At 37.8% G+C, this 18,845-nt stretch overlaps 1 protein-coding gene across 1 annotated transcript in view; it reads right to left on the bottom strand.

The window, feature by feature from the left end:
* Positions 1-52: 52 nt before the first annotated feature.
* Positions 53-18,845, bottom strand: part of VPS36 (vacuolar protein sorting 36 homolog) — a 21,484-nt gene continuing 2,691 nt past the window's right edge. The window contains exons 2-8 of the mRNA XM_059377618.1: positions 14,288-14,356; positions 12,638-12,708; positions 8,934-9,048; positions 7,789-7,878; positions 6,976-7,062; positions 276-308; positions 53-167 (exon numbers count right to left, since the gene is read on the bottom strand). Of these exons, the coding sequence (XP_059233601.1) occupies positions 69-167; positions 276-308; positions 6,976-7,062; positions 7,789-7,878; positions 8,934-9,048; positions 12,638-12,708; positions 14,288-14,356 (564 nt within the window). The 3' untranslated portion in view covers positions 53-68. The remainder of the gene's footprint in view (positions 168-275; positions 309-6,975; positions 7,063-7,788; positions 7,879-8,933; positions 9,049-12,637; positions 12,709-14,287; positions 14,357-18,845) is intronic.

The raw sequence follows: 18,845 nt of genomic DNA on the forward strand, positions 1-18,845 counted from the left end.
ATTAAGAAAGAAACTGCTGACCCACCAAAACATCACTGCATTATTTGTCCAATCTGGTTTCTAATGCCTTAAAAAGGCAACCTAGTTACCTCATCTTCTGTGATGTCACCTTGCTTGTCTTTGATCTTATTAGCAATTGACTTTGATAACTCCACCATTTCCTTAGCCTGTCAAGAGAACAGTAAAAGACTGAAAAAAATCATGTCCCCAAAGTGTCTGCTTACAAAACTCCTATCATAACTGGTAGGAATCCAACAGGTGTAAATTACACATACCTTGACCATTAGCTTGCTGAGGTCTTCAAAGGCCTGAAATGAGAAATGAGTTTTTGTTGGAATCTCTCTAAAGAACTAAAATATTTTAAAGCAACAGAATACTCTATTTTCTTCCCTTAGACAAACATTTTTGAAAATGTCCTACAAATATCAATTTATACAATTTTTTAAAAATTTATATAAATATTTACATAAGTAATAAACCCATCTTATTCTAAGAGTTCGATTTAGCTAAGAAACCATATATTTTCCAAAAACAAACTGCAAAAAAAGACTTTTTACATTTTCCAAGAGAAAACAGTTATTATTGATTAAACAAACAAAGGGTGACATAAGTAATACATTGTTGAGAAAAATATTATTTACTGTTCTTTCACACAAGTAAGAAAATTTGTCACTGGTTTTTCCCCAAACCATTTCCTGACGGGAGGTCAAGAATCAAAGGCTTTGTGATGCTTTCCCGGTGGAAAATGGCAATGTGCAGCTGCCGGAATACTTCCTTGGCACAACAATTTTGGCTTTCATAGCAGGTGTGATTTAACTGAGAGTGAAAACCTCAGCCTCTAAATATTGAACAGATTATACTTGTAGCCTTGGATATAGTGGCTATCACAAAAGAAAAACATTCAAAAAAAAGAAAGAAAAACATTAAAATACCACCCAAACATACTTATATAAAACTCATTACTCATTGGTAGTTTGATTTCCTACAATGAATATCCACTTCAAAGTCTTCCTCAAACTTAATCAGACATATTTATAATAAATTCATTTCATGTGGCCAAAACTATACTTCCAGTAACAAACGTCTTCCAAACGATGTGCACAGACGTTATTTTTTAAACCAATTAAGCAGCTTATCATTAAATGAAAAATCTTTTGGGCCATACAGAATAGTGGTCCACAGATTCTGATTAGCTCATGCCCATCTTAATTACAGGCAGAAAAGTATCCCCCATCTGCAAAAGGATTTTGCTAGAAGAATAGAGTGCTATGTGAGATTCTTATGGCCAGACTTACTAAGACTAATACTGAAAACAAAGGGGAATGTGCACACACCTAACAGGAATTTCCTCAGATAAACAAAAGGCTGAAACACTGGATTCTTATCAGCAACAGCCAGCAGATGCAGGAAACCTTTTGTGGGAAATTCTGGGCACCAGCTCTGAAGCTAAGTCAGTTCTAACATTTAAATGGAAGGCAAATCACACACCAACCTAGTTTTCAAAAGTAAAACACACACACACTTTATACACTTAGATTCTTACTTCGAATATACAAAATATTGATAGACTTCTCTTACCTGTGTGTAAAGAAAACTAGTAAGAGAACACTTTTTAAGATTTTATGGTAAATCTCTTTATTTACTGTGTTACATTTTCATATAAAGAATATGCTAAAAGTAACAGTGACTATACACTAAATATAGAATACATAAATTAGCGCTATTTCTTACAGTCGGTAAAAAATAAATACAAATATTTTAGTATGTTAGAATACCTATATTTTAAGTAATCATAAAACACAAAAATTTGGGTGCCTGGGTGGCTCAGTGGGTTAAGCCACTGCCTTCAGCTCAGGTCATGATCCTGGGGTCCTGGGATCGAGTCCCACATCGGGCTCCTCGCTCAGTGGGGAGCCTGCTTCTCTCTCTGCCTCTCCCTGCCACTCTGCCTGCCTGTACACTCTCTCTCTCTCTGATAAATAATAAATAAAATCTTAAAAAAAAAACAACAACACAAAAGTTTCCTTACTTCTATCTATATTATTGTTCTAAAATTTGGAATTTGCCAATTATCTAAAAAATAGAGAAATTATCCATAACGAAATTAAAGCAACATAACACAAATGCAAGATAGATGCATTTGCCCATTCTATCATTTTAACTGCCTCTTTATTGAACCATCTATCCCTCTGCCATAGTCACAGTCAAATCTCCACACCAATTTAAAAAAAGGGGGAGGGTATCTGCTTTAAAAGTATCCTTATAAGTTGATTTATTGCATTATTTCTTGCTTTCAGTCATTATTTTGGTTATTAGCTTTAGTTACTATCAATATATTCTTGAATTTTCTGTTTCAGTTTTATTGTTTGTTTTTTAAAAGACTGTATATTTGGGTGCATATGCTCGGGAGGGGCAGAGAGAGAGGGAGAGAAAGAGAATCCTAAGCAGACTCCACGCTCAGCCCTGAGCCAGTGCAGGGCTCAATCCCAGGACCCTGAGATCATGACCTGAGCAAAAAATCAAGAGTTGGATGCTAAACCGACGGAGACACCCAGGCGCCGCCCCTGCCCCAAGAAAATAAAATTTTCTTGATTCTTTACCTTTACTTATTCTGTTCCGTCTACCTGGATCCTTTTACCCTTACTAGTCATCTGCCAGTGACTGCTAAACTTTCAGGCCTTGGCTTCCATTACATTTGCTAACAAGGCCTTTCTGACACCCAAAGAAGTAAGAGGCCGTGTAATATGTTCCTGTTGCACCCACCGTTTTCTCTACCATGGCATTTTTCCAACTGTAGAGAACACCTGTTTGCCTGCCTGTCTTGCACTGTCGTATCTAGAACATCTACCTGATGAAGTACCTTTGCATAAGGTACTACTTGCACAAAGTAGAGAGCAAGGACCACCTGGTGAATAAATCACTGACCTGGGTGAGAGAACATGATGATTGTGTTAAATCCTTTGAGCTACACAACTGTGTAAAGATTAGATTGAAATGGAATAGCATTTTACAAATTAGGAAAAACATGATTTTGAACACCACATTAGCATGGCACCACTCAGAAAAATACTAGTAATTCAAAATCAGTTCACTGCTCTATGCCATCTCCAAAAGTGTCACACAAAAAGATGAAAACAAATGTCACCGAACTAGGACAGTGATGATAGTACCTTCCAAATGGCAAAGAGAGGGGCCATGACATAGGAGGACCACACTTGTCTGCAAATCAGGAGACCTGAGTTCTCACACCCTGCTTCCAAACCTAGTCACTAGCTCTGAGATGATTACTTCTCTGGATAGTAAGAACCCTTGTAATGCCAAAATGCTGAACTTTATGAATTTAAAGATTCTGGGAAAATGGTGGCTATGGCAGCAAAGTTTTTGAATCTCTCCAAATCCCAACATAAAGACAGACAGGGCAACTAGATCTCAAAACCAAAAATCCACAGGCAGCATATACTGTAAAACTAAGTGACAAGATTGCATTAAAAAAAAACCTAAAGATACAAGCAGGTAGGGACAAACCACGAAGAGCCACAAGATCAGCATGCTCTTCACCTCTAGGAAGGAGAAAGAAAAGGGAAGCAACAGGGCAAGTGATGGCTTCCACAACAAGAGAACCCCAAAGGAGTCCACAGGTGTCACTGGAAAGAGAGTCTAGCCAATGTGAGGACAGGAACCGAAACTAGGAGGGTTTCGCCCACTTCGATAATGGGTGAGTATGAGGGGTTCTCAAGGAAGGGCTGGCCCTCCAGGCTTCCCTTCCAGAAAGGGATCCTACACCAGGGAGAAACCGCTAACAGAGGATTCAAAAACTGAGGAAGATAAGAATAAGAAGAGAGGAAGGGTAAAATAAAGGTCCAGATAAAAATAGGGTAAGAGAATATAGGGCCAGGAAATCAGAAAGCAAGCCATCACCTTTTTTTAATGCTGCGTGAATACGAGAAGAGAGAGTTCTGTAGAAGAGACAAGCTACCTAGCTAGACAAGCTACCAGGCCTTCCTCTCAAAGTGCAGGAAAACTAACTTCACATGAAAAATAACAAAGTATCAAGGTCAAATGCCACACAAAGTTATTATAGAAAAAAGAAAATAAGGAGTAGAATAATATTACAGACAACAAAAGCAAGCTGGAAAGACATGCTCACAGATCAGATAAAAATGTAACCTTTTATTTTCAACATGAGCTAAAAGATGTTAATAAAATGACATAAACCGTGAATGGATAAAATAAATCAGAAATGAAGTGACATGATTCAGGAAAGAATTTTTGAAAGAATCATTTCAGAAATAAAGACTATATTGGAACATAACAATGAATAAACACAACAGATAGAATCTTAAGAGAAACAACAGGTTAGAAAGAAAGAAATTTCCTAATAAAAAAAGAAATGAAAGAGATAAAAAAGGGTTTGAAAGTCACCAAGTGCGGGGAGACACCTGGGTGGCTGTTGGTTAAGCGTCTGCCTTTGGCTCAGCTCATGATCCCAGGGTCCTCGGATCGAGTCCGACACTAGACTCCTTGCTCAGCAGGGAGCCTGCTTCTCCTTCTGCCTGCTGCACCCCCTGCTTTGCGTGCTCTCTCTCTGACAAATAAATAAATAAAATCCAAAAAAATAGAAAGTCACAAAAGGTAAAGCTGGGAAGTAGAACTGTAACATACAGCTAATAGTCTCAGAGAGGAAAAATAAGAAACAATTATCAAAACTTATAAAATTTTTTTAAATTCCCTGAAATTAAAACAATTTCTAGAACCAAATACGAAGAGCATATTGTATACCTGGGAATAACAATCCAGAATGACTAACACATCAACACATTCTAGCAAAATTACTGGGCTTTATAAAACAGAGAAGGGGGAAAAAGCTTCTGGGCATCTAGGGAAAACAGTGATTTTTCAGGTAATGGCAGATTCCAAATCTGGGGCAGGAAATAAACAAGCTGGTCCTGGACCTTTTGCCACCCTAGATAGTAAGGAAGCTATCAAAGTCTACCAGGTCACATCAAAAGCACTCAGGAGCTAACCTAAAAAGGCTCCCACTGGCCAAAGATGGGACAGTATGAGCTTTAAACAGGATAATAACTGCAACTGATTGAAACCCATCAAATATGTTAAGATTTGTAAATTCATACTGCTATGTAAAAAGACCTCTAATGAGTTGCCATTAAAGGATGATAAGGAACCAATTTATTACCCTAATGATAAAGAAAAAGGCACTTACTCTGCTTCCCTGTATGAGCTACATCACTGAGTATTCAAGCAGTAGATGAAGGGAAGCATCTCTTCAAAATGTATTCTAAATAATAAAAAATAAATCCTAGAATATCACATTTGTAACCACCAGTGGACCAGCCAAAGCAGGCAATGAACATAAACAGCTGCTGCCATTGTCCACAAAGATATGGTGTGCCTTCTTAGGAAAGAATACAGCATCACCACTAGTCTCAGCAAAGAGATCAAACATGCATCTGACCAGGCCTCTGGATCCAGCTGCCATTTTGCAGGGAATACTCAGGGCTGAGGAACACATACAACTTTACCACATATATGAGGCCAGCAAAACCTAGGCCAAGGGCATTTAATAAGTCAAAAGACCTTGATTTCTCAAGGATCTGTATTTTCAAGCTAGTGAGCCCAGAACTGGTAATATAGTGGTTAATTTTATATGTTGACTTGACTAGATCATGGGGTGCCCAGGTTCTTGATCAAACATTGCTGATGAGTCTGTGAGGGTACTGCCACATGAGGTTAGCATGTGAATTGGTGGGCAGAAGCAGAACTACCCTCCTCACTGGGGGTGGGCATCATCCAATCCACGGAAGGCCTGAACAAAGGGTTGGAGGAGGGGAGGACTCATGCTTTCCCTGCCTGACTGGTTAAGCCAAGACAGTAGTCTTACACTGCCCTTGGGCTGGACCTAAACCACCAGCGTTCCTGGTTCTCTGGCCTTCGGACTCAGTTTAGGATTTCTATCACCAGCTTTCCTGGGTCACCAGCTTGCAGGTAGCAGATTGTGGACTCTTCAGTCCCCACAATCACATGAGTCAATTCCTTATATTAAATGGCATTGTATGTGTATATATAGAGAGAGGGATACATTGATATCTACATCTATATATCAATATCTATATATCTACTATTGGTTGTTTCTTTGGAGAATATTGAATTCTTGATTAATACAGGTATCCCATAACTATTTGCAGTTTAGACTTTATTTGATTGATATACCACCTTTGAAATTCTATGAACGGCACTAGTCAATGGGATTTTACTTATAAACTCGTATTAAAAATTAAAGAATTATTTCATAGAGTCATTTCATAAAAAATCCCAGACCAGTTTTATATAAACACAGGAAGACCAATGACATGCTGCGATGTAGTAGCTAACCACAGAATCCAGCATGCGTAACTGCTTAACTAGACTGCTTTCCCTTTCACTTGCATTTCCTCAAATATGATGAAATTGCAGAAACACAGCAAAGTACATGCTCGTGGCTGTTCTCCTGGTGGAAGGGATGGGCTGGTCTGTGCCTTTCTTATTGTGTCTGTGTCTGGTTCCTGAGCATCAGTGGTAGAAAACTGTGTGGTGTCCGGCAAGGTTAACAGCCACAGGACAGCATTTTCCCCTCAACTAAGTTAACCAAAAGTCCAAATAATTATACAAAGGACCAGAACTCATTAGGAGGATTCTCCAATCAATCCCATCTAGGTTTTAAAATTTACACACAGCAACCCACAATGTTTTCTAACATCACAGAAAACAAATGTGAGCTTCATTTTTCTTTTTGGAAAAAGGTTTCTAAAACATGTTTTAACTAAATCATACCAACCTGAAGGAGACTTGGAATAAGAGACTGTGGCTTCAGGCAAACTAAACATATTCTAATACACAGAATGGAATTAGTCACAGCTACCTCCAAAAGAATACGCACAAATGACCTAAAAACCTGACCGGAACTTATATATTAGTTACCTCAGAAATGTTTTTGTCCGTTTCTTTCCTTTTTTCTTCCAATTTCCTTTCAATGCCTACAATTCCTACAGCCCTTATTCTTCCTGGCTGAAAAACAAAAGTAGAAAATAAAACATACAAAATAGGAAGGACCCACTCTTTTATAACCCATCACAATGTGTTTTCAATGGTGGGAAGGGACCCACAAAGAACCAAAGAAAACCAGCACACGATTACATCTGGTTTCCTTTCAAAACATTTTGTCAGTTTCTTGTCATACATAATGATTTTCAAATCATTATTAAAAAAACTAAACATACAATAACTGGCATATTTTACCCTGTATTTAGATATAAATTAAATTCATGTTTGTTCTTTGGCAAGCTATTATGTATGTATCAGATATTTTATAGGGTCTCAAACAGGCAAGAAATTATAGTTAAAATTTTGGTATTTGACAGTTATTACACAAACTACTTTCACATATTTAAGTGTCTGCGCATGGTTGGTGGTTAATTTAGACTGGCTGAAAAACATCACCCAGAGGTATTGTCCATTCTCTCAGATGCCACACTGATTATGAAGAACAGAATGTAATGAACAGAATCTAACTTCTACCACCCCAAGAATCACTCTGGTAACTGGTGGTTTATTTTTGCTAAGTGTCTGCTGTCTGCAGAGCACTAAATTAGGTTCTATGAATACAAATGATTTTAATCAGAATATCATTATTTTGCTTCTGGCAAAGTTCTATAATCACAGAAATCTTTTCCTTTAATGAAGGTGCAAGTACAGAACCAAAACTATTAGATTAAGAAATAGTCTTAACAATACCTGGGGTCCTCTATTTGTTTGCAATGATTGGGAAACTGGCATATTCTCCCATCTTCTCTGTGTCATTTCCTCAGATAAACGCCTGTAAAACTGTTGTACACATATATTCACTTTAAGTGAGTCAGTCAGGTTAAAATATCCTCATAGAAATCATTACTTAACATTTCTTTAGTTGAAAGTCCTGTTCAGTCATTTGCAACAAACCTAGAAGTCTCAGAAACATCAAAGGAAACCAAAGGAAGTTCTCTTCTTGGATCAGCTTCATAAAGCACAAAGGGAAAAAAAAAAAAGAAAGAAACTGACTTGCTATATAAAGTGAGCTATTCTCAACAAAGAGATGAGTGACAATGAATAAATAGACCTACTTTAAACAATCCCACATATGTGGATTGTTTTCAATCTATAGTGAAACAGATATAGTGCCAAGAAAAATATACAACCATTATCCATGAAGGAAGCAGAGAATAATTTGTCTAGGTAAAATGTGAAGCCAGAAACTAGGGCCAAAACATCCCTACACTCACAAAAAAATCAACTATATTGTTTAACTACTGTGAGAATGATTTCAGATAGTCGCTTATATTTGCTTAGTGCCTACTGTGTGAGGAGGGCTGGGTGAAGTGCCATAGAAAACCACATAAATAATTCAGGGTATCAATGAGGAGATAAATACACACTTGTAAATGTCTGAAGAATACTTATCCAGTGACTTACTAATCAGAACATGTAAACTATCATACTATGGAGTAAGTACTTCAGTGATTAGATCTGTGTGGAGTCAGGAGGAAAGACATCCTGCCTTAAGGCTGTGAGCTATCAGATACTAAGAGAGTTCAACATTTCACTGCATTATACTCTGCCTCTTTAACCAAACCACTGAAAACTTTACTAGTAGCCTAATAGCATTGACTTAGCATAGTTCCAGCTTCTGTTTTTTCCTTGGAACCACACCCTCCTGCCTCCCATTCCCACCAAAACCTAAACATCATATTTTCTACTGCTAAGGCTTAAGATATAAAAATTTTATTGTAAAAATATGGTGAAACCTGGTATGTTGAACAGTAACAATTTACATCATATTAACAACAACAAAAACACACACAAGCACACCTTTCTAGTCCAATTTTACGCATATAAAAACCTACCTCAATCTGGCCATGTTCTTTGAAGGAGAGTTTGATATAGGAGTTCTTACTGCTCTGGAATGGACCAGGTTCTTTGTTGGGTGGAGCTGGGTGAAGATGAACCACTATTTTGGCACTAAAGGATAAATGTAATGAATTTAATTACCTTTTAAGAATCACTAATTCTGTTTTCATAATTTTTAATATATTTAAGTTCACTTTTAAAATTTATATACATCCTGAAAGGAATCCTTATAAACTGTGTATAAATTCAGTATTAATGAAACCTTCAAAAACACCTCTACTGGGTCGCCAGGGTGGCCCAGTGGGTTAAGCCTGCGCCTTTGGCTCGGGTCATGATCCCAGGGCCCTGGGATCGAGCCCCACATCAGGCTCTCTGGTCAGTAGGGAGCCTGCTTCCCCCACGCTATCTGCCTGTCTCTCTGCCTACTTGTGATCTCCCTCTCTCTGTAAAAACAAAAACAAAACAAATACAAAACACCTCTACTTACAGCTTTTAAGCTCTGAACCAAGAAGTTCAAGTTACCAGCTCTATAGATTAAAAATGTGGTTTCAAAAATAATAAGTTCAAAATAAATTGGCCAAATGTGTGACAGTTCATTATTTTGGTTTACGATTAGGGTTTTCCATGTACAAAGGCAAACCCAAAGGTTACCGGGGGGCCTATACTTTCTGCCAAAGCATACTACCCTAGTCATTTGAAAACAAAATGTGAAAACTTATCTGTGTAAAACTGGCCAGCTGACATTTTATTAAAACTCCATCCAAAACTAACATTCTACAGTATCATTTTTGGAAAATGCCACTCAATCAACAGCATGATCTAGAAGATAATCCAACAGCAAAAACAAGTCTCAAAATGCTGCTGCGCTAGAAACACAAACTACCATAATCTTTATGACTACCGTTGTCTCCTGTGCTATTAAAAACACTGGTATATTTGTTCAGTTTTGTAAGTCTTTTTCCCTAACCTGCTCAATAAATAGTCTGCTTCCATAAATTAGCAAAACCAAAAAACTCAGTCAAAATACTTTGGATATGCAGCGTAGAGCTTTTCCCTTATGACCACATTACAGGTCTGCTTATTTATTATTCCATTTCCTTTAGGTCCATTTGATTCCTAAATATTGCTGTGAAATTGAAATACTGTGTGTGGGGCCTCCTCAGTGTAATAAATGCTTTGGTTAGTAAACTGGGCCAGACTTGTAAGGACTCTTCACCTATTCCTTTGTGGTGAACTTCTTTAAGTGACTGAGCAAATAAACTGCAGTCACTGTAACAGGACTGTCTGACATGAACTGTCAGGCAGAGCAACCAAATATGACAATCAGATTAAGGGACCTGAGCAAAGAATTACATAATCTTTAAAACAGAAAAACCTGAGCCCCACAATCAGATTTTGTCAAAGGAAACTCAGTCTTTGAAGAACTGAAGATTATAAGACAAAGTGAAGTTTAAGAAATCTCCAAGTCGGCAAAAAAGATCCAGGCCAGTTTTTAAATATATTCATTTCGCAGGTCATTCAATTACCGTATTTCAAGTTTAAAAAAACCACCCAATCAGGGACGCCTGGGTGGCTCAGTTGGTTGAACGACTGCCTTCAGCTCAGGTCGTGATCCCGGAATCCCGGGATCGAGTCCCGCATCAGGCGCCCAGCTCCATGGGGAGTCTGCTTCTCCCTCTGACTTTCTCCTCACTCATGCTCTTTCTCACTGTCTCTCTCTCAAATAAATAAATTTAAAAAAAAAAAAAAAAAGATTTAAAAACCACCCAATCAGAGAAGGATCTTGGGAGGGGACAGGTTAAAAGGTGAAACTATATGGACAATTTTGAATCAATGAAATATGGTAATTGCTTGGGGCAAGAGGGCCGAGAATAAAAAGAATATTTGAGAAATGTTTACATGACATATTATTAAATTCTTCCTCACTGGAGATGTTTAAAAAATAAGATACTAATGGGAAGGTAAATTTTTTTTAAAAGATTTCATTTATTTGACAGAGACATGGCGAGAGAAGGAAGACAAGCAGGGGGAGTGGGAGAGGGAGAATCAGGCTTCCTGCTGAACAGGGAGCCCAATGTGGGGCTGGATCCCAGGACCCTGAGATCATGACCTGAGAAGAAGGCAGACACTTAACAACTGAGCCACCCAGGCACCCAGGAAGATAAATATTTTAAACAATTTTTGTTATACAGTTTAAATTTTCTTGGAACACAGCAGAGGAAAATTCAAATGATTTGCAACACCTTCAAGTTTTACTTTGTAGAACTTAAGAAAAGCAATATACACAAATATCTAATCATTATGTGGTACACTCGAAACTCATACAATATTGTATGCAATTGTACCTTCATTAAAAAAAGAAGAGGGGTGCCTGGGTGGCTCAGTGGGTTAAGCCTCTGCCTTCAGCTCAGGTCATGATCTCAGGGTCCTGGGATGGAGCCCCACATCGGGCTCTCTGCTCAGCAGGGAGCCTGCTTTCCCCTCTCTCTCTGCCTGCCTCTCTGCCTACTTGTGATCTCTCTCGGTCAAATAAATAAGTAAAATCTTTAAAAAAAACAAAACAAAACAAAACCCAGATGGAAAAAAGAGAAAAATAAAAATTATAGAAATAACCTAAAGTCTGTACTTTTATTAACCTTTCTAAAATGTCGGTTTCTTTTATGTCAAATAAACAATCTTGCATGCTAGCTATACACTATAACGCATGCATTGCATTTTCAGTGAAGTTCTGTATATGTTTCACCTCTACTGAAATAACTATACTAAAGCTCAAAATGGGCCCACAAGGAAAACAAAATTCTTATCAGCAATACTTGTTCATAAGTTGCCCTCAATTACATGCACTTAAAATAAAAGCCAGATTTTTCTGTACTTGATTAAAAAGAAACATTTTAACATGCGGCTTTAAACCAGGGTGATGACATGTCCTGGTTTGTCTAAAACTGTCCCATTTTATGCTTCCTTGATCCAATTATAAACAGCACCCCCAGGGCACCTGGATGACTCAGTCAGTTAAGCATCAGACTCTTGGTTTTAGATCAGGTCATGATCTCATGGGTCGTGGGATCAAGCTCCTCATCCAAACTCCTCTTTGGGCTCTGTGCTCCATGGAGAGTCTGCTTGAAAGATTCTCTCCCTCTGCCACTCCCCTCATCGTCCTGACTTGCTCTCTTGCTCTCAAATAAGTAAATCTTTTTAAAAAATGATTAAATATAATAAACAGCACCACCTATTACTTTTATAAATGTCCCAGTTTGGACAATAAATATTATGAAACTCTATTTAACACTGATATCCAAAAATGTCAAAGTGAAGAAACTTAATGATCAACTAGAAATAGGATAAAAAAAATCAGTCATTTTTCTCAGATGAGTCACTCCTGATTTTAAGTACTAGATTCACAGACATGTCAAAGCGAATGCTTGTGGAAAGACATGAAATGACAGCTGGCCGACACTTATTTTGACCCAAGGATATTACAGCAAATCGTAGTACTTAATTTGTCCATTTATCCATGAGTTTAATGTAGTATCTTCCTAGGGGAGCTTCTGACCAACGACTATTCTTTATAAAGCCCCCCAAAACAATCATCAGATTCATTCCCACATATGCAGCCATGGCACAACAATAAATCTAAGTTGGTAATAATAGCTTGACTGGGACATTTTTGTGAAAAAAGACTGCATCAGAGACACCTCACCTTTTCCCAATTCCAGCTGCCTGTTCTTCAATGAACACGATTTGGGAAAGAGGAATGGCCATGCAGCACTCCTAGAAGGAAACCATACAAAATGTGATTCAAAAAGTCTCCTTGTCAGAAAACCTTGTTTTATAGTATTTAATAGAGTGTCATGTATGTGTACTTAATAATAAAAACAATTTAAAAAATAATAAAATGATTTTATTCCTTAAATAACTGAAGGAAAATGGAATGAAAACAGTAATGTGGTGGCATTTTGCCACATGGAAGAATGTAAGAGTTTTAAAAGCTGGGGACGCGTCGGTGGCTCAGTGGGTTAAGCTTCTGCCTTTGGCTCAGGTCATGATCTCAGGGTCCTGGGACTGAGTCCCACATTGTGCTCTCTGCTCAGCAGGGAGCCTGCTTCCCCCCTTCTCTCTTTGCTTGCCTCTCTGCCTACTTGTAATCTCTGACAAATAAATAAGTAAATAATCTTAAAAAAAAAAAAAAAAAAAGCTGCTGTAACCATCTTCGTTTTTACCATAGGTACATCTTTTTCAGTACTTATATGAAAACTTTTTACATGTAAGCTATCCTTCTATGGAAAAAAAAAAAAAGAAAGAAAAACAGAACAGGCAAATCAAAACAACTTTAAGGAGTGCTACACAGGTGATCTTTTTTTCTTTTTTTCTACACTTCACTCACCATTTTTAACAAATATACTGATGTAGGTTCCCTTTATTAGTACATTTAATTTTAAGTTACTATAAATGATTGGCATTCAATAGGTCTAAGGGTTTCTGAATTAGCCTCTTGATATGAAAATCAAAAAATGATACTAAGATTAGTTTATAAACATGTGTTTTAAGGACACCTATCTTCCAAAAAGACTTTTTCCTAAATACATACTTCTTTTAGAAGAATTAGACGTGATTAACAGTTGGAAGGTATGCGTTTACCAACAACAGTGATGTCACCACTGGGAGGAAATACTGATTCTTGGGGGACAAAAAGAGTCAGATTTTGCAATAGTTAGTGGCCTTTCAAAGAGCCTCAGTATATAGTTTGACTGTAAAATTCAAATTTCATGGTGGAATGGGCAGCAATTATGAAAATACCATAGATTACTTCTTTTACTGGCAACAATACAAACATACACTTTCAAGTTAAAGCTCTTTGGAGCTAAAATAGCTTTATACACATAACTTGTTCTCTCTTCCTAGAGATGAAACAACAGGGAGGTTTCTCCTCGTGTTGAGTGACTTAGAGGCCATTCTTCTCAATATCTAGGTAAAAGCATGTACTTCCCAGCAGACCTTTCTTCCCAGAGTCTCAGGAACAGGTTGTTCTGAAGACCCCTGACAATGACTGGGAGAAATATTCTCATTACACACAGAACATTCGGGTATGAAGTAGGTTCTAACTGATGTTTTAAAACAGGAGTGACCATGATTCTCTCTCTACTCAGCAATTACAGACTTTTCTGGAGTTGAATGAGGGACAACCCCTAACTCATTTCTCTGCACTCCATTCAGAAAGATCACATGAGACACACTCTTTTAACATTCTGAAAATGGAAATTTACTGCATTTTTTAGTTTTGACAAAAAGAAAGAAAGACTTCAATGATTTAAAACCTAAAACAGATTTTTTTAAAAACTCTTTATCTTACATGATTTTTCTGATCTCTCCAAATTAGTCGGTGTGTACTAAGAAGGAGGGTCCCAGCATCAAATTTTATCTAGAAAGACAAGATCATCACAAAACATTAATGATGTATAACTCAATGTGGTCCAGATTTTCCTCCTCACAAGTTGCACAATAGTTAAGTTAATCATATAAACACTAGAGAATTAGGCTTGCCACAAATTAAAGAGAAGCAGTGTTACACATTTTGTAAGCACGCTCTCTCTCTCTCTCTATATATATGCAACCTTAATAAAATTAGGAAAAAATCACAAACAATCTAGATGTGTAACAACAGGGTAGTAGTTAAGTATGATACATTCATACTCTGGAATCCATGAGAGGTTAAAAAGAATGAGGTAGAACTGCATGGACTATCACAGAATTCTGTGACAGAGTTAGTGGGGAGCGAAAGCAAGTTGCAGCACATCACATATAATGTAATCAGATAGAAGATGGAGATAATCTCCATATTCCCCAAACTACATTGTGAGATATATGTATATGTCTGTGTGTGTACACACACACACACACACACCCAAGTAGTAGGAAAAGATATAAAAGGAATACTCACTGATCTGTTAACAAAGATTATCTCTGAAAAAGTGTGAGGAAATGGGAAGAAGAAAAGCAAAGGCCCCCTTTTAAAACTAACCACTTCACTATCAATTGAATTTTTTTAATTTTTTATTAACATATAATGTATTATTAGCCCCAGGGGTACAGGTCTGTGAATCACCAGCACTCACCATAGCACATACCTTCCCCAATGTCCATAACCCCACCACCCTCTCCCTCATGGCATTATGTCACCTACTCAAAATATAAATGTAAAAAAGTTCGTAAAACTGTAATACAATTGCACACACAAAAAAAGCCTGCTGTGTCTTTAGGACCAAACCCTTAATCCTCATCCTCTGTTATTATGCATTGAAAATCATATAAATAAGCAAATTTTAGAGTCTGAATCCAAGAGATAATATATCAAATTCTTTCATTTCTGTTAAAATTAAGAAATATATTGGAAGCTTCTATTTAATTACTAGGAAGTAGAATCTGTCATAAGGTAGGACTTGCTTATATCCTTTTGAGTAGTTAGTTATTTCTTAAGTTGTAAGGCTGGTCCCATATCAAGGCCACCTTACAAGACAAACTCAGAGGGGGAAGGATGATACTGCATTCAGACAGATGGTGACTACACTTGTGCGGAACACAGCACAATGTATAATCTTGTCAAATCACTATGAATGCTGTACACCCCAAACTAATATAACATTGTGTGTCAACTGTACTCAAATAAAAAAAAATTGTTTAAGTAAAAAAAAACTCAAAGGAAAGCATTTTCATTGGGGTCCAGTTTATTACAAATAATCCTTTTGAATTTAAAATAAACGGGTTAGGGACGCCTGGGTGGCTCAGTTGGTTAAGCAAGCTGCCTTCGGCTCAGGTCATGATCCCAGCGTCCTGGGATCAAGTCCCACATCGGGCTCCTCTGCCTGTGCCTGCCATTCTGTCTGCCTGTGCTCGCTCTCTCTCCCTCTCTCTCTCTGACAAATAAGTAAATAAAATCTTTAAAATAATAATAATAAAATAAGCGGGTTAAAAAGCCAATGAATAACCGATTAGAACATGTATATATCATTAAGCAAAAATAATCATAAATATGCGTACATAATTATGTATGCAAATTGACACTTAATATATTACAAGATACTCATGATATTAACAAAGAAAACCTAGGTTTCAAAGTGGTATACATAACATGATCACACACACAAACAGATGGATAATGTGCCAAAAGCAATTGTTTATGGGTAGTAGGAATACTAATTATTTCAAGTTTCTTCTTTTGGCCTACCCATATTTAACCACTTTATTATTTGCCTAATGAAAAAAAAATAAGAAATTTGTTAGAGACATACATAACTTCGTGTAGTTTGAAATATACATAAATTATTTTTTGTTAAATCAAACATATACAGAAACACTTTCTCTGTCAAAAAAAAAACTTCTTGGATTAAAACCAATCCTCTTTTTAATATCAATTTTTAAAAACTGTTTTCTAAGAGTAAGGTGTGACTATATTACTAATATGTTAGTCATTATCAATATGGTTAATAAGCTTTGATGGTAAGAGAACTACTGAGCCATCTAGTTTAAATACACTCTGTGAGGTATCATTCCACAAAGGCACTTCAACCCCTCAGAGAAAAAACTTGATGAGTTCCATATTTCCTACCGAATCAGAAATTAAATACATGTACTTCTGGCACTTAATTCAGTCTGGCTCCAAAGGTTTATGCGAAACCAAATAACTGAGTTTAAGAGATTTTAAAAACTTCTTTTTTGTCCATGTGTAAGATTTCCCTTTTCCAAAAACAAGTATTTTATCAACTTGACAGTACACGATGCTACATGACAGCATAACAGTTCTGATTAAGAAAATGCACTTTCTCTTACTGAAGTTCAAGCATAAGGATGTGATTATAAAGCTGAAGGCAGAGTCTGTTCCATTGCTATGTCCATTAACAATGTGCAAACGTAAAATGCTGCTGTTCTAAGTGAAGAATTGTGTAATACTTCCCTTCAGGGATTCCAAGGGATTATGAGCTAAACCTGATAGACAAGTTTAGGCTGGCTTGCTCCTGCCACTCAGAGCTAGAATAATTTTAACTACTTAAAGGTTGATCTAACTTGGGCATTAGCTGGATAAGCTCTTACCCTGTTTTATTATTTAACATTTTTCTGTTATAAAAGCAATATACTATTGAAGATCTGGGGGAAAAAAGGTTTAAGTCTAAAAAAGAAAATGAAATCGCTCATAATCACACCAGCCAAAGAATACACACATGTATATATATATATAAAATATATGTGTATATTATATGTGTGTGCGTGCATGTGTGAATAATCTTTAAATAAAATGAATTCATTATATTTAGTTTTATAACTTGCTTTTTTAAATGGTGGCCTATCGTTAACAATTCCTCATGTTGATTAGGGCATATCATATTTAATTAACAAAACCCTCTGGGGGACATTCAGATTGCTTCCAATTTTCTATATATGTAATAATATAGAATATATATAACAATGCTGAGACGAGCATCCTCATTCATTATATTTTTATGCATCTCTGATTATTTCCCTGGGGTAAATCCCTAAAAGTGAAATACCTAGCTGAAAGAAAATACACATTTTCCAAGTCTCCCAGTGTATGTTGCCAACTTGCCTCTTTATACACTACTAACCTGCTTTCATTATATTTTTAAATTAGCTGAGGCTATAGAGGCTTGTGTGAATTTAAACAAATGACCTGTCTACGCTGCTTAAGAAAACAACACACTATCCCGTCATAATGGGCCCATGAAAACTATGCCTGTAGAAACAAGCAGGCATGCATTTATTCACAAGAGGTGCTTGGGTGCTGGGGCGGTGGGAAAAGCAGTCTACTGGGGCTCCACCAAATACTAAGTGTGTGACCTCAGACAGGTCACAGTTTCCTCAGCTATCAACTAAGAGCCTCTGTGTCTTCATCTCTGGGAGTATCGACTATATTAAACATTACAGAGTCTGACGCTGGTGGCTACTGTGTTCATGAAGCATCGCAGCCAAGTGAACCGAGTGCAGGCTTTGGGAGTCTGATCAAGAGATCTCACTCTGGTGTCTCCGGCTAACTAACTGTGTGTGGGTGGGCAGGCCCCTTTCTAACAGTCATTGTCTCATCCATAAAATATCACCTCCTATGCCCACGGAGAAGAGTAAATGAGATTATATGTAAAGCTCCTGGCACACAGTAGGTGCTCTAATTACTCGGGTCTCTTTCCCCCCTCCCCCAGGTACTTCATACCCTCAATGAGCCAAAAGATGCAAGGATGAGTAAGGCACGCTTTCTGCCCTCAGGAGCTACCGCCTGATCTAGTAGACGGCCAAGTACACCCCTGCCTTGGGATGTGCACACCTGCCTCGGGAATGTGTCAGGATGCACAGCTATGAAGGCCACACTGACTGGACTCAAGTACCCTAGACCAAGGGAGCTAGTGCAAGATACTGAAAGGGAACTTGACCAGAGTTCAAGTTCCCTGGAGGCCGATAGGGAGCTTCCTAGAGTCTTCAGACCACATGAGGTCTGGAAGCCTTCCAGCAGATGGAGGAAGCCAGGACACGGGACTTTCCCCCAGGAATCAGCCTAAGCCCTCAGCCACACTGGGTATGGCTCAGCCAGTGACTCATTCCTTGCAGCTCGGGGACTGCAGCGGTGAGCAGGCTTGTCTTAGAGCTCTGCTTCAGTTTCAGGACACCCACATCCCTCCCTCACCATCTTCAGCTTTTAGAACAGTTAAGAATTCCTCAATAGGGGCGCCTAGGTGGCTCAGTGGGTTAAGCCTCTACCTTCGGCTCAGGTCATGATCCCAGGGGCCTGGGATCGAGTCCCGCATAGGGCTCTCTGCTCAGCAGGGAGCCTGCTTCTCCTCATCTCTCTCTCTCTGTCTCTCTGCCTATTTGTGATCTCTCTCTCTGTCAAATAAATAAATGAAATCTTT

This window comes from Mustela nigripes, chromosome 15 (assembly GCF_022355385.1).
Source record: "Mustela nigripes isolate SB6536 chromosome 15, MUSNIG.SB6536, whole genome shotgun sequence".
NCBI lineage: Eukaryota > Metazoa > Chordata > Mammalia > Carnivora > Mustelidae > Mustela > Mustela nigripes.